A 16557-nucleotide genomic window follows, 5' to 3' on the forward strand; every position below is an offset into this window, starting at 1 on the left:
TTGTTAAGAGTGACAGTAAACAGTAGGACTGGATCAAGGGAAGGAGTTCTGTTGAAGAAAATGTTGAGCTCAAACCTGAGAGAATCCACATGGGAGCAGCCTCTAGTTACATGTCTCTACCATTTTTTGCTTCATCTTTGCTCTCCCCATGTTAAAATCTGCTGCTTATCCTGATTGCTCTCTGTCTTAAATACTACCAGAAATTTACAGGTCCAGTCTGTGTCATGCAAGTGCCATTTTCTTTCACTTTTATATTATAAGTCAGGCAGCATTTAAAACCATTCATAGCAGCTTATTTTCTGTCTTAAAAAAGGGGAGGAAGAGGCAGAAAGAACCCCTAAAACCATACCAATCCCCTCTTCAAGCCACCCTAGAAACTTCAAAGTATGAGGGCAGTGACCAAAGTTGATAGAAATACCCCTGCAGAATCCAGTGGTTGCTGGATTGGGTTCAAAGCCACTTTTTTACTCTTGTCCAATGCATCAAGCCCCTTAGCTCTTGCAAGGTTTATCAGCTACTTTAGGAAAAAATTACCAAGTGCCCCAAGTTTAGAGACAGCTCTGATTTCAGTAGCTGGGCTTGTGGTTAGGTGGATGTACAGTAAATTTCTTCTGTTGTGCGTATCTCTTGCAACTTCTAAGCATGCAGCCAGTGTAATGCAAGCATGAAATTTCTGGCTCAAAAGTACTGTGGAGTATTCATTCATTCTTCCACACTAATAAATACAGTATTCTAAGTCTTGGGTTTTCAGATCATTACAGCTGATGCTTTGAAAGTTACACCAGTCAGTGCCAAACTCACTATGGACACAAATCCCTTTGGTACCCGCAATCTGAACAGTTCAGCTGGTTAGATCAAGATGGTTAAGGATGTTTTCTGCCTGAAATAAGTTTGTCCTCCTCTCTGCAAGTCCAGAACAGTTGACAGATTTTGTTCAACTTACTAAAAATTTAACCTTCGCCAGAGAAAGTGCACTGGATGTTTCAGCCTGAAGACAGATAATGAGCATGAGGGATGGGAATTCTTTTGCTATCTCAGCTATAACAGTGTGACTATATGGAGCAGCCCATGCAGCAGAATATCTTGTCACAAGTGTTTGTTGCTTTGAGGCTAGGAGCCTGCGGATTCCTCTGCTCATGTGTCGCTCACGTGAGCAGCCCCTCTGCGGGGCCGCGCCGACAGGGCTGAGCGGCATCTGCACCTTTTTACACCACACATTCCTGACAGAGCCGTGCTCCCCTCCTGACTGCTGCCATTGTCTCCCCTCCTCTCTCACAGATCTGCTTTTACTATGCACGTGGAGGCCGGGCATTCGGCAGTCCCCGAGGAAGGACCCAAAGACCTTCGCTGCCCTCTTTGTCTCTACCACACCAAATACAAACGCAACATGATTGACCACATAGTTCTGCACAGAGGTAACAGCGTCCGTGTCCGTGTCTGTGTCCACTCAGGGGCATGCTGGACAGTGCCTTGGTCTGCTTCCATTATGTCAGACTGGTTGCATTAAATTTTTCCTCTCTCTCTGTGCATGAGGACAGATATGTTGAAGGAGTCACTAGCCCTTGGTTATCCTTTTGTTTCATTTCTGTAAGGTGCATCTGATTTGTTTCCAGTAAAATGTGAGGTTTGCCAGTGATGAAACAGGGCAGATTTGGGATAGCTTTTAAGCTTTCCCTCAAGAGAGGTGAGCAGCCATCAAACACGTGCTTAGCAAGAGTTGCCCTAATTTGCAGCTCTGATCTAGGCCAGAGTTGTGCCCTGCCCTTGTCCCTTCTAATCTTAAAGGCCTTGCTATCATAAACTCACCCAAAAGGTTTATCAGCTAACCATAGAGGCCTCAAAATATCCCTTGATAAATTCCTTGGGTATTTTCTCCTCGGTGTTCTTAGGGACAAAATAATTACCTCAGTTTTTGCTTTACTCTGAGACTCCTTTTCTGTTTACACTTCTCCATTTTTAAATTATTATTTTTTTAAAAGCCTGCTAAAAGTGGGATTAAGGATTTCTATATTCTATTAACTGTGGGCTTGCTAGCTCAGAAGAGACAGCAGTTTGGGCTCTCTGGGCTGGGATTCCTGCCCACAGCTATCACACTTGATGCTTGTGGATGGTCTGTTGGCTGCCGAAATCCAAACCCATGTGTTGGGATGGCACTCTGCCTGCCTGCAGGTTGGGCAGAGTTTCACAGTGGGGTACTGGTGGTGAGCAAACACAGGTTTTGCATGCCATCTTTTTCCTGGAGGAGATTCTGGTGTGACAAGCGCTGTCGTAATTCCGTGTAGCGTACCACTTCTCAGTGTTGGTAGCTCAAAGTCCTCCTTGTACCAGCGCAGTGAGCTTGGCAGAGTTCAGATTTCTTTCTGCTGGCTCTGAGGGAACATCTGGGGACATTACCTGCCAGTGATTCAGAAAGCACATCACAGAGCTGCCACATTTGGTTGCAAGGGTTTGGACGATGCTTTGGCTTTTATTTCCCATCTTTGAAGGCCTTGCCGTGTCAGATTTTGCCCAGTTTGCTCCATTTTGTGGCCGTGCCAGGGCTCCAGCAGACCATGCCAGACTTTTCAAACAGGGGGAACTGGATGGGTTTAGGGTATTTTCCATCATGGGAATGTTGCAGAAGAGCGCTTCATGAGCTCAAGCAGCTCTACTGCTTTTGCAGAGCTGTTTCTGCCCAGTTGAAAGGTGGTTGTCACCTCCTGGGTGAGTGAAACTATGGATCTTAAGTTTTAATGCAAATGGAATTAAGAGTCCCAGGGGCCACAAGAGGGTTTTCTTTGACATCCCATGTCCAGGGTTCTTATTTAGAGTAATTTCTGGCGCATATATCCAGGTAAAAAACAGCCCTCTGCTGTTGTGTTTAATTGTGTGGCAGCTGAAGCAGATGATTTTGACAAGATTTAACATGCACTGGGAGAGAGACTGAGGGGTAGTCAATGTAGTCTGAGATAGCCTTCCTGTTTTATGGCCATTGCATTGGCAAAGCAAGGGCATAACCCTGAGCTGCAGCCCAAGAAAATTAGTTTTGAGGCAGATGGAGTTGTGCAGTATGTAAAATCAGGAGTGAAGGACTTGATCCATTCGTAGTTAATGCTCCCTTTGTGCAAAAGGCATGTTTACAGATGTGTGATTCTTGCATTACTTTCGAGTTGCTGCACCCCCTAATCCTTGGTGAAACAGCATGTGCTCAAAATGGAGAATATATTTGCCTCCTAATGAGTGGCTGCAGAGGCTGAATTTCACAGGGTTAAAGCAGTATCAGCTAAAAGCCTGAATGCCTAGTGAGAGGGGGGAAAAAAAAAATAAGGCAAGGAATTTTGCTTTCCTTGAAGAAGAAGAGGTTCCAAGAGCTTATCTCAGGTACCACCTGCCCCTGAGCAGTGTCAGGACACTAAAGCCTCCCATCTGTGGGTACAGATGGAGCACAGAGTCATTACAGGTGTCTTGTCCCAGAGGGCTGACGCAGCCAAAGGCTGCTGCAGGTCAGTGAGGAGAAGTTCGGTTCTCTAGTTCATCCTGGTCTTTATGGCAGGCAAGAGGAGACAGAGAATTCCTGATCTAGCAGCATGTTACACTTTAATTTATGCTGGACAATATAATTAGTGTGTCACAGGTTGGAAAAGAGCTCTGAAACCATCTAATCCAACCAGTCCCCACCTTTCCCCAGCCCAGGGCACCAGGTGTCACTTCCAGGTGTTCCTTGGACACCTCCAGAGATGGGGACTCCAGACCTCCCTGGGCAACCCCTTCCAATGTCTGACCACCTTTTTTTTTCCTGATATTATCTGTTCCAGTAGCATTCCCCTCATGCATTTTGAAGTATATTGGTGTTTTTCCAAGGCTGAATGCAACTTTCCAAGTTCACCGTTGGTTGTACTTTTAAATCCTTGGGCATTTTTCTTCCTTATCCTTCTTTTGGAGAACTAGTGATTTTCTTCTTCCATATCAGAGAATAACACCCATATGCTTTTGAATAGCAACCTTTAAGATAAATTTTCAAATTTACCTACCTCCCCAAAGGCTTCCTTGCTGCAGATCCTGATTCTTTGCACATGCTTTTTTTCTGGCATTTTCCATTGTACATACCACTTCACTGACATGTGCAGAGCCCTTGTGCAGTGCTTGCTTTTGACTACCAGAATGCAAATGCTTCTTGGTCTGTGAGTGTAGTTTGGATTTCCAAGCAAAAATGTGTATTTTCAAAACCCAAGATGGCCAAGTAATTGGTCTGTGAATAAGACTGGGTTGGTTTTTTGTTTACTTTTGATGGAAGGGAATATTTTATATATGCTTTGGTGTGTTGCTGAGTAAAGGTTTCTCCTTACAAGGAGAAAGGACTAAGAGAGTCCTGAACTCTCTTGTGCCTTGAGCAAAAAATGTATGTCTGCTTTGGGTTACAGTACTGCTCACAGCTAGTCATTAATGTCCCTGCAAGTTAATCAAGTTAATTCCTTGATTTTTTCAGGGATAGTTCCAGACAACTGGCCTGGATTTTAGTCTAATGGAAGGGTTTGATTTCTTAAAACAAGATGATGCTTTTGTTAGGTGTTTATTTTGTTGTTAATTTTTCAATTACACCTGTCACAGAATTGTTCCACAAGTCAGGGCACCTTTTTGTGAGCTGTCTACAGTAGTCTTTGAGTAGACACTGATGAACTCTGAAGGAGTCTCACAGGGGTAAAGAAGCTACCTCTTCAGTTTTTGTATGGGGCTGTATGGTTTGCTGTAATTTTGTTGGTTGTCCAGACATGATAAGTGCATTCTAAATGAGTAATTAAATAAACAGGGCTTTGCAGGGGCAAGCTGGAGGTGAGAGCATCACCATAAGAAATGTAACGTTCCAGATCCAGGTAGCCCTGCAAGTTCCAAAATCATAGCTTGGAGGAAGCTCACTGACATGAATACAATAATGCAAAAGTTATAAATCATTCCCTGAAATTGAAATCTTTCAACCTAGAGTTGGTATTTGTGTCTGTTTCCCTCTTCTCTGTGTTGCCTTTGATTTGGGCAGCCTGTGTGTGTGGTTGTGAGGTAATAGGTTTTGTTAATGTGAATAAGAGCATGCTGCTTTACCTCAGACTGGTTGATTTAAAGTTTTATACCATCACATGTTTTAGCTTTTTTAATCTGTGCCAGGTGTTAGAGGAAGAGTAAATGTTAAAATATTTTAATTAGTATTTCTGTTTTTGAAAACTTCACTTGGCTTTTGCACTTCTGAAACTGGCTGTGTCACTTATTTCTGAGAATCCAAAAGCACACAGCTGCAACAACCTTGTAAAAAGTTTTTCTAGTGATCTCAACACCGAAGTTTTAAATTCTGCTGTGTCTTAAACCCTATTCTCCCCTCCCCTGTTTCCACCCTGAATGGCCACTGTTTGGTTTCTTTATAGTTAGAGAAGCTGTTGTTGGTGTGGAAAAGAATCAGAAGTCTTTGGGTGTTTGTTTTCTTGGTTCTTTTTTGGCTTTGTTGTTTTTGTGTTGTTTTTGTTTTTTATTAGGGCTTAGCTTTGGGGAAAACTTCAAAAAGAGCAAGTTACGAGATAGATAAGTTTTGTGCTCAGGGAGAAGCTGGGCAGGATGGAATATTTTGTTGAGCTGTAGAGGAAAGTCTCACTGTAAAGGGAATGTGTGTTTCTGTAGTTGTCTTTGGATGTAATTTTACCCTCCTCACCAGAAGAAAGGGCCCGTTGGCTCCGATCCATGTGTGCACTGCCACGTCTCACATTCCTTCAGCCTTCATGTCTACCATAAGAGATTCAGGCCTCTTTTTTTCACTCCTGTCCTTGGGGATGAGCCTGGATGAGGAGGATCAAAACCCTCCTTTAGTATGCTTCTAAATGCTCCTCCATAAGGAGGAACAGTGCTGAGTTTCAAGTGTTCTAGCTCAAAATGCCAGTTTGGGTAACAAAAGCCTTAATGAGGATCTGCTGGTGACCTCTAAATGGTCAGATTTGGGGTTTCTCTTGTGTGCACAGCGTGGAGGGAACCACAGCAGATGAGTGTTGAGGCACATCAGATTCTGGCTGTGTCAAATGACCGAAATTAATTGCTACTCTGTTAAACATCACTGCTTTGTTAGAGGGAGTGCAGAGTTTAAAAACTCAGCAAGAGCATTTTCCCTGCATCATGCCTGCAGAGTTTGGGCTTTCTGAAAGCTCTGGGTATGTTGGGAAGTTTCTGCTGCTGGCTGAACTTGCACAACCTTTTTTTTTGCAGGGAGGGGTGTTGCCCTGCTCACCTTCTCAGTCCCCAGAGGGCAGGTTTGGGTGTGATGGTGAGGACACCAGCTCCAATTCATGCAGAGCCAGCAGCAGCGTGTGATGCTTTGGGATGCACACCCTGCAGCTCCCCTGTTTATTACTTTTCTAGAAGCAGTTCCCAGCTGCTGTCAAGTACTGAACAAAAACACACTTTTGGTCTTGGCTGATTTATGGCTGGTTTTGTGTTCCTGGGCTCTGCTCCTCTGACTCACAGATGGAGTCTGACTTGGCCCAGAACCTTCCATTCCCATCCTCTTCACCCAGTCACAGAGGACACCTGCATTTGTAGCTTGTGGAGATTAACCCTGCCCTGGCAGGGGGGATCTGGGAAACTCTTCCTGGTGTTACTGAGTGGATGTTGTGCTGTCCCCACAGAGGAGAGGGTCGTTCCCATTGAAGTCTGCCGTTCCAAGCTGTCCAAGTACCTGCAGGGAGTCGTGTTCCGCTGTGACAAGTGTACCTTTACCTGCTCCAGTGACGAGAGCTTGCAGCAGCACATAGAGAAGCACAATGAACTGAAACCTTACAAATGCCAACTCTGCTACTATGAGACCAAACACACAGAGGAGCTGGATGCTCACCTTCGAGATGAGCACAAGGTACGACCCAGTTAGTTTTGATTTGTGGCAATGTAGCCTTTGCAAATACTGAACTGGTTTATTTGCATGTCTGACCAAGCCAACTTGACATGGGTTATTTTTTCCTCTCCCTCCCCAAACATGAGCACTAACCCCATGTTGCACTTCCTTTTCTCATTTTTCTCTCTGCTTTTTTCGTTTTTTTTTTCTTCAGAAACTGAAAAATAATAGTTTCTGAAGCTGTTTGGATTGATCAGAATTGGCAAACTGCTGCATGCAGAGTGTGATTATCTGGAAAAGGCTCTTGTGTGTGCTGGGTTTATTTAAATGGGGGTGGGGATAGGGTTGTGGGACAATACCGAGGCAGTGTGATTCAGCCCCTGTAAAAGGCAGGAGATTCCAAACACGGGATTGCTCTGGTAACTTCAGCAGAGTGACATGCCACACATATTTTAATAACAAAGAGGTCTATACATCCCCGTTCACATTTAACAAGGGAAAGATAAACAACAAGTCTAACCAGGTCCTCAGTTGAGACTACTTTGGAGTTTCTGTGGATTACCTGAGTGCATACCAGCTCCAGTCTTTGAGAAGTCATTAAAGGCTTTCCACTGACTGTTAGCTTTGAATTTCCGTAGCTGTGAAACTCTTTAACTTCTAGAACTGAGATGTGTTTTGGAATATTTCCTAGAGTGCTTCCTTGGCAGGTTTCCAGAGGAGGCAGCTATATGCCTTCACCTGTTGGAGCTTAGCTGCCTCACTAAAAGCTGCACTGACTGAATGCCTTTTCCTTAAAACCAAATATATATGGAAGGTGTTAGCAACAGAAGTCCCTGAAAAAAAACAAAAAAACAAAACAGCATTTTCTTGCTCAAAAAATATTTGGGCTATCTTATAAAATCAAACTTTGTTAGTCTGTGTTGGCATAGACTCTTCTGCCATCTTCATTACTTCTGGAGAGTCTTCTGCAATTCAAATGGTACAGAAGGAGTCCCACAGCTCCTGGTCATCACAGCAAGGTGCCTGGTGTATTCAGGAGGAGCTATTGCTTGGGTTTTTTTCAGTGCATCAGGCTGGGAAGATCATTCCCTTAACTTAGCTCTCCCTTCTGATCTGGATCTGCAGTGGTGGTGCTGGTAGTTTAAGGTATTGTTTCCCTTTTTTATTTGTAGGTAAATTATACCTCTCAATTTTTGTCTTAAGTTCTGGGCTCAGATACTACCCAGTTTGTCTACTGCACCTTAAAAAGAGTTCCTTTACATGAGCTGAGTTGAATCAAGTGCCTTGTATGTGGTCTTGTTTGTTTAAAACCTCTGTGGGTGATGTGTTAAGTTAGAGAACCTCATCACAGCTGTCTGTAAGCCGGTGCTAGGAGTCTTCACACCTCTGTATTGCTGTTTAGATGTATCCTAGGGCCTCCTTCCCATCCTCCTCGGGATCATTCGCATTTCCTTTCCCACAGAGGGGTAAAAAGCAGTCAGTGGGTGTTGATATTTCATTCAGCCTCTTGCAGGACGCGTTGTGCTGCACTCGCAGCTCCGTCTCCATCCCCTCTGCCTGCGTGGCTCGGTGCCTGTGCTGCTGGAGGGCTGTCTCTCTGCATGAAAGATGAATCCAAAACCCTTCCCAGCAGTGATCAATGAGCTCAGAGGGCGCTTGTCATCCAGCTAGTATTAGCCTTAGTGTCCTGGTCACGCTCCACGCTCTCTGCCTCCACTGTAAATCTGGGCTGCTGCTCTGCTCTTCCTGTTGGATGTGGTGCAGTTCCTGACTTCTGTGCCCTGAGCTGCTCCTTTCATACTGCTGCTGTGAGCTGTTAAGTAGCTGGTGCATTTCACCCCAGGGTTAGCTGAATTTGACTGCTGGGTGAAGTGTTCCCATTATAGTCTGTGTATCAGTTTGCAAAGCACTTTGCAGCCTGGCGTAATGAAAATTAATCTGTTATTAATGAGTGAGAGTGTATGTGCCACACAGCAGCCATGTGCTTAGTGGAAAAAAGAACCATCCTTTCATGAATAAAGCTGAATGAACCCGTCACAGAGAGTTTCCCTTCAGCGTGGATGTGTGGTAGCAGTGTTTGATCACAGCGGTTGAATAATGCCATAAAAATGAGGATACGACTTGATGTTTTACATCTTGGATGAAGAAATGAAGGGGGTTTGCTGAATCTCATTAATTTCCAAAACACAGGAATGAGAAATGCAGAGTAAACAGCAATGGAGGAATCACTGCCACTGGAAACAAATGGGTATTAATTTGATTTTGGGGACCTCATGTCACCTCAAGCTGAACAGACTTTTGGGGTGTACTCGGTTTTGTTTTGCATTTGTGGCCATTTTTCTGTTTGGTTGGTGATTGTGCTGAGTGCTAACAGAAGTGTTTCTTTCAAAGGTGAGTCGTAATTTTGAGCTGGTTGGACGGGTTAACTTGGACCAGTTGGAACAAATGAAAGGGAAAACAGAGAGCTCTAGCAGTGATGAAGAAGAAAAAGAAGAAGAGCTAAGCCCCAAAGCTCAAGAGAGAGGTCAGTGCAGCTCTTTGATGTGTTGGGGGGTTTTTTGATGTGTTTTTTTGGGCACTGTGACCTGCCTCACCATCCAGCCATGCCACGTCAGCTGTTGAGTGGACAGCACATACTCTGCAGGAACAGGAGCAGTAACAGAATGTGGCTCTCCTGAAGACACAGCTCCTCTGGGAATATTGTGTTTCTAATCCTTCTTACAAGTTTTTTGTCTGTTCAGAGACAATACATGCTATGAGGAAGCACAGAAGCACAGATAGCATCTGTGACTAATCTCCCTGTTCAGATAACATCTACAGGGGCTTGGAAAACTATGTAAGTCTATTTTAGTGGCCTGTCAGATTTTCTGTTTTGGTAACCAGTTTCCAGCTTGCATTTGGCACAGTCCAGGTGAGGGATGAAGGCTGCTTTATGGGCTGTTACTTATCTCTCTGACCCATCACTCTTTGTCAGACAGTCCTGCTTGCAGTTGCTGCAGTTGGCAGCTCCAGAGCCAGGGTACATCCATGCCGACCTGTCTGTACCATTTTATATTTAAATATGCTATAAATATGCCTAGGTTTGTACCTAAGAATAATCCCACCAACTTCAACAAGGCTAGGCCATATACTTTTGGTTTGGTTGAATTTAGATCAGCAGAGAAAAAGCAAGTTCTCTGTTAATTGAATGAAGGATTTCCTTTCCAAGGACTTCTCCCATGAAAGGCAAGTTATTCCAGTATCTGGTGTTTTGTCTGGTGCAACAATGCAACAATTCTTTTATCTCTTTAGTGCCTTCATGGTTTGAAAAACAGGCTGCCCAGTTCTTGATACTGACAACTCCACTTAGCCAGGTCCTGTGCACTTCAGCTAAAGGTACACCACCACATTTGGTGAATGTTTTCCTCCTGATTTTTCAGCTTAAAAAAAAGTCTCTGTACATGTTTTCAGGCATTGAAAAATTCCCATTTCTGGATTCACAGGTAGTTTACAGAACTAGGGGAGTTCAGATCATGCTTCCTAGATTTTAATAGCAAGACCCCAGCATCCTGGGCTTTATTTTGTGTCCCTGCAGCATGAATTCATGTTTGTGCTTATCAGCAGCACTTCAAGAGCTGTTAGTGATGGCTTTTAACTTAAATGAGAATGCAAGCCAATTGGGTAGGAAACCAATTATGTTTTAATGAGAAATATCCTGCACAAGGTCTTAGGCAGAGAGCAGAACAGTCAGAGGAGGGATGTCAGTTCCACGTGCGTTTGAGTTCGGCATTTCTCGGGGACGGCTCCGACCCTCTCGGCCTCATGGCTGGAGCAATAATTGTGTCATGATTTGACTAAAAGCACCAGCTCACCTCAGCTGCAGATGCAGCAGGCTGATTAATGTTGTGTGTAGACCCACAGCTAGCGGGGGTGAGGAGTCAAGCTGTCCTTGGGAGGATTACCTTCGCATTACACACAGGCACAGGTGCTGAGGTGACCTTGGGGGCTGTGGTGCCCGGGCCAAGGAGAAGAAAGTGCTCTCTGCCAAGCCCCACAAATCCCTGCAAATGTGCCACAGGGCAAGGGGGGCAGCCCAAGGTGAAGTTCATTGCTTAAATTTGCTTTAGGTTACACCCTGGAAGTATAAAAACACCGCCTTCCATGCTGGAAGTTTTACATGCACAAGAGTTAATAGATGTGTTATCCTCACCTTTCAGAGTTAAGCAAGGCAGCATCTTGATGATTCTGTACTTTTTTTTTTTTTTTTTTTTTTTTGGTCACCTCTGTCCCTGTTTTCTTTAAGCTGTGACTGGCTAAAACGATTTCTGCATGGTTGTTTAGATGACCAGCCTAAAAAAATCAGGCATATTTCCAGGTTTGCTTTGCAGCATTTCTTTCTTCTCTGGCCTGCAGAGTTGATGTTTCACCATTGTTGGGTTTTTTCCTCCTTTTCAATCTCTTAAGCATTTGTAATAGGTTATGGTAAAATAGGTAGAAAATGCAGAAAACGGTTATGACTACTACAACTAGGATATTAGGAAATCGTTGTATCTATTGTGTTTTTCCTAGACAAATTGTGTGAATTACCACTCTGAAGGTGCAAAATTCTTTGGAAAATGTCCCAGTGAGACAGGGACTGAAGGATGCTAAGTTGCATGCTGTCATCTCCCTAGGCATTTTCAGAAGATCCTTCTGCCACAGCAATGGTTTGCCCTGACAGCAGAGAGCCAGACCCATGATTTCAAAGAGAGCCTGTCACCATGGCTAATGCTGTCACAGCTTTCAAGCCACATCAAACTCTGCAGTCCTGGGTGCTGCTGGGGTGCATCTGACAATTCCAGCCTTTCTGGTGATAGCAGGAAGTGGGGTTTGCTCAGAGTTCCTCTGTGTGCTCCAAGCATCTGTCTGAGGTCTGTGATTTGGGGAGAATCAGGATTTCTTCCCTAGATCCACAGCTGCTCTGTGCACTACTGTGAATGTGAATAAGAGCTTGTGGCTTCTTTAAGTGGGTTCTTGGACCAAAGGCCACTGTCCATGTGGACAGGCAGAGCTGGGCAGGAGAGCTGCACTGCACTCTTGGATGGCAAAGGAAAGGAGTCATTTGCTTGTGGTAAAGGGCATAGTATAAAAGGAGATGTGTGGGGAAAAACGAAGTGTCTGGCATAGACCATGCCAAGGCCAGCTCACCCAGGTAGAACTGTGTCTCAGAGAGGCTGTTACTGATCTTTATGTCTTGGTCTTAGCATATCAAGAGGTGTTTTTCCATAATAGGCAAAAATTAAATGTCCATGAGTGCTTGTAGGTGTGACAGAGCAAAACCACGGAGAGGTCAGGTGTGTGTGCAGTGCAGTCTGTTGCTTCTCCTCTGCAGGACCCAGAGAAGACCAGCTTCTGATAATCCTCCAGGGAAGCAGCCAAAATTCACATCCCTAGAGGCAAAAGTTCCTGGCGAGTAGGATGAACAAGACAGTGTTGTCTGAAGAGGTGGTGGATTTACTAGAGTAACACTTGCTAAACTTCATGGGATTTGCAAGTATAAATTATGGACTGCCTTGGGTTGGAAGAGCCCTTTAAAGAGCATCCAGTCCCAGCCCCTGCCATGGTCAGGGTCACTATCCCAGGTCCACTATCCCAGGTTTGCTCCAAGCTCCATCCATAGCTGTATTCTTACAGAGAATATCAGCAGCATCTGCCTCTAAGACTATTACCCATCAAAAATATTTATCCCTGTGTCATGACTGGTCTGTGTTTATACATTTGTGCCATGCTTAAGGTGTTAAAAATCCAGATGTAAACTGTGGCATTTGCTTGTGTTCCCCAACACAACAGCTTTATGATATTTAACCCCATAATAAATAAGCCCCCCAACAATAAGAAATACAAAGTGGATTTTTTTTTCTCCTTTCACGGGAAGAGTCCTAAAAAATTGTGTCAAGAACCATTCCATATAAAGCTGAAGTAAAGGTTAACTAGTGAGAAGTTTGTCACAAAAATGCATTTGCAGGATTTAGGTGTGGATAATAGGGAATGTGCAAGCAATTTTGAGTTCACAGACTGATCCTGAACAAAGTCTGAGACAGAAGAAATCAAGTGAGCAGAGATCAGAACCAAAATTAAGCAAAATCCCTTTTCTTTTATTATGTAGTTCAGGAGGAGTCAGAAAGACATTCTGTTGATTTCTTGCTTAAGATAATCCCTGCTAAGGAATTAATGCTCTGAGCAGATGGTGCTGTCTCATTTCCAGCACAAGAATCAAGTGAGATAGTTCATGCAATTATTTTCAATGGTGGTGCGGTGATCTTCTTAATTTGTGAGAAAATGTTTCATCTTTTGTCAGAGCAGGCTGTGTTCACATGGAGCTTGGCTTTCAGGAATGTCACTCCCTGAGCTGCCAGTGACTTCACTCACATCACAAGGTGCTTGACACTTCTGCAAATGAGGCCCCAAGCACTTTGTGTAAAAGATTAGGATGGCATGAAACACCTTTGCAGTTAAGATGCAGGACTTAATCCATGAGGCTTCATGATCTTTTACAAGGATCACGTGTTAAATGTACCAAATCTGCATGTTTCCTGAAGTTTGTGCTGCCAGTTCCAAAAATATGGATGGACTTGAGTGGGGTTTTTTGGATTCTGCTTTCAAGCCACTTCAGTCCTAAGCTTTGCAGTTCTGGTTTAGAATTTAAATTCCACAGTCTCTTCATTTGTTGAAATAGAGGAGCAGGGACTGGTAACTTGTTACCCTTACTGGCAGAGATGCTTTTAGACCTAGGATGGGATTTGTCACTTGCAATGTCACTTTCCTTTTCAGGAGCTGCATTTTCCCAGTTGTTTGACAGGAAAGTCCTTTTGCTTCTCTGGAATGAGAGGTGCAGCAGATGGGACTGGAGTAGTGTCACAGTGGTCCCTTCTTGGCCTGGAATTTCTGAGTTCACAGGCTGTGCTGTGTTTTTCAGATCCCATGATGTTTCCTGACAGCAGTGCTCCAGAGAAACGCTTCCCGTGCGAGTTCTGCGGCCGATCCTTTACCGAGGGCTCCGAGTGGGAGCGGCATGTGCTGAGGCATGGCATGTAAGTTGTTTTGTGTTCCCTTGCCAAACAGAAAAAGGTGTCAGGAGATCTCTGGACATTCCCCCCCACCCCATCCCTGCCCTCCCAGAAAGCTGCAATAAATGCAAACACAGTTCTGTGAAGACCAAACCTCTCTTTGGATGCAGTCATGGGATGTCTCTACATCCTTTTTTAACTCTGCTGCCCAGGGTGGCTGTAAACCCTAGGGTTCAACTGTGATTCTAAAACTTAAGATTGTCCCTGGGGGAATGCCTCTTGGCCAGGATTCACTTCCCCTAAGTGTGCTGTTAATTTTTTAAGAAAACTTTTCCTCTCTAGGGCAGTTTGCATGCTGTGGGATGATGCATATCACAGATATGTATCTCTGGAGCAATCTGTTTCTTTCTTTTGATGTAAATCTCACTGGTAGCAGAGATTGCTTTTTCTAGAGTTTCCTCAAAGAGTAGATTTCATTCAAGGCTGCTGACATGTGGGGATCACCTGAATACAGCATTGTGGGTTAACTGGGATGAGAAACCATAACTTCTCTTGCCCTTAAGAGAATGTAGGTCTGAATATGAGTACTTGAAATGCTGCGACCTGTGAAAAGTTTTGTTGGATTTTATTAGCTCTTTGGGAAATGTGCTCCTTTGTTTGCTGTCTCCTGTTTACAAGGGACCAGGGGGATGAGAATAAACTTCAAATGCCACAATTGGAATTCTTCCCTCTGATCCAAATCCGTCCCAGCGCAGAGCAGACAGAGATTCCGTTTCAGGGCTACAGATTCCCACCAGCACCTTCATTCCTTTGCCTCTCATTTTGGGCCAGTGGCACGGTGTGGTGGCTTCCTTTTTGGAAACCTGCCGCTGTCCGTGCTCCTGTGGCAGGCACAGGGCTGGCTTTGCCGTGGCCCCTGCCCGAGCACTGCCGTTCCTTGCAGGGCGCTGAACGAGAGCAAGCACAGGAGCGGCGAGGACAGCCAGCCCAAGGAGGACGTGGAGGAGATGGCCAGCACGCTGCCCGAGGAGAAGGAAGGCATCGAGACCATGGTGGTGGACTACTCCCACGGCGGGGAACCGGCGGACAGCATGGTGGCTGCTGACCAACCTCTCCTGGACACGGCGGAGGCCAAAAGCGAATGAAGCGTTTGGTGTGGTTCTAATCGACAGTACTTGAACAGTGATGAGCGGGGCAGGGCGGGCGGGGAGGGCTGAAGGAAGAAATAAAGCTGCTTTTAGGACTGAATGATCTATTTTCAAAGCACTGGTACCTGTGTGAGTGTGTGTATATTAAAGTTATTTAAGTGATGGAATAAGTGGCTCCATTACATCACTGCATCTTTTTTTTTTGCCCCCTCCTGGATCTGACGATGGGAAGTTATGTTCATCTTGGACTAATGAAGCAACTCCCCGTGTTTTTCCTACATTACACATCGTGCTTTGCAGTGGAGACTTCGATTGTTTTATGAGTGGAAGCGTCGTGAGCGTGGAAGAAGTGGTGGGGGGACAACTTTTTGGACGCACAAGTTTGTGTGCGTTTTTCTAGTTTTAATACGTAACGCTTTTCCAGACTGAACGCAACTGCTTTAGAAAAGAGAGAGAAAAAAAAAAAATCAAAAAAAAAAAAAAAATAAAAAGTGGAAAAAAAAAAAACCACCACAGGGGAGAAAAAAAAAAAAAAAGAAAACAAACGAAAAAAAATAAAAGAAAACAAAACAGAAACTGCTTTGCTTAAAACAGTCACCTGTTTCCTAGTACCTCAGAATTAACCAAGGGAGATCTCTGCATTTGTCAGTACTACCTGTTGTTGTTGTGGTTAAATGTAGAGAGACTGCTGGGCAAGGTGGTGAATGGAGGAAGAATTAAAAAAGTTTTAAAGAAAGGAAAAACAAATTGTGCTTAAAATCCCAGTGTGGGTTTTATTTCTTAAAATACTGTGATTTTTTTAATTATTTTAGTAAAAAAAAAAAACAAAAAAAAGAGAGAGATACTTTAATTCCTAGATAACTGTTTGTGAATTGTCATCCTTTATTCCAGGTAAGCTGTTTGTTAGTATTCAGTTATAATTTTAGTATTTGGTAGATTTCATGTGACTGATTGTGCGGTTTTGTTTGCCACACGTTTTATTTTCTATCCGCCTGAGGTGTTACAAATACAGCACAATTAAGTTTCTCATGTAAAAATGAGTATTTCTTTTTGAGTGGGGGTCAGGGAAAGGAGACTAGATCTTGTGAATAGAACCTTTTTTTTTTTTGTTGTTGTTGCTGTCGTCGTCGTTGTCCTCGTTAATTTTAAACATATGGAGATAACAAAGACGTTTTAACTTTAAAAAAAAAAAAAAACAAAAAAAAAACAAACTAAAGAACCAAACTTACAGCACAGCTATGCAGCTCATGGGCCAAACACATGGGTCCTCATAACCATTCTGTTGCTTATCATATTAACATCGATCAGTCTCACACCAGTAACTTTTCGTTGAGATTGGCTGCCTTTTTTTTTTTGTTTGTTTTGTTTGTTTTTTCTTCTTTTTTTTTCCTTTTTTTTTTTTTAAATTCCGTCTGTGGTTTCGTGCGTGTTTGTTTATTTTGGTTATTTTTTTTTCCTTGTTTCTTTTCTTGTTTGGCTTTTTTTTTTTGTTTTGTTTTGGTTTCCTTGTTGTTGTTTGTTTTGGTGTGGTGGGAGGGAGGGGTTG

At 43.8% G+C, this 16557-nt stretch overlaps 1 protein-coding gene across 5 annotated transcripts in view; it reads left to right on the forward strand.

Annotated features, from left to right (window-relative positions):
• ZNF462 (zinc finger protein 462) overlaps positions 1 to 16218 on the forward strand; it is an 88215-nt gene extending 71997 nt beyond the window's left edge. For all 5 annotated transcript variants that reach the window (XM_015653197.3, XM_015653201.3, XM_015653202.3 and 2 more), the window contains 5 exons: positions 1279 to 1415; positions 6636 to 6859; positions 9230 to 9362; positions 13773 to 13887; positions 14807 to 16218. In XM_015653197.3, the coding sequence (XP_015508683.1) occupies positions 1279 to 1415; positions 6636 to 6859; positions 9230 to 9362; positions 13773 to 13887; positions 14807 to 15008 (811 nt within the window). In that variant the 3' untranslated portion in view covers positions 15009 to 16218. The remainder of the gene's footprint in view (positions 1 to 1278; positions 1416 to 6635; positions 6860 to 9229; positions 9363 to 13772; positions 13888 to 14806) is intronic.
• The last annotated feature ends 339 nt before the right edge of the window (positions 16219 to 16557 follow it).

The sequence above is a fragment of the Parus major genome, chromosome Z (genome assembly GCF_001522545.3).
Source record: "Parus major isolate Abel chromosome Z, Parus_major1.1, whole genome shotgun sequence".
NCBI classification, from domain to species: domain Eukaryota; kingdom Metazoa; phylum Chordata; class Aves; order Passeriformes; family Paridae; genus Parus; species Parus major.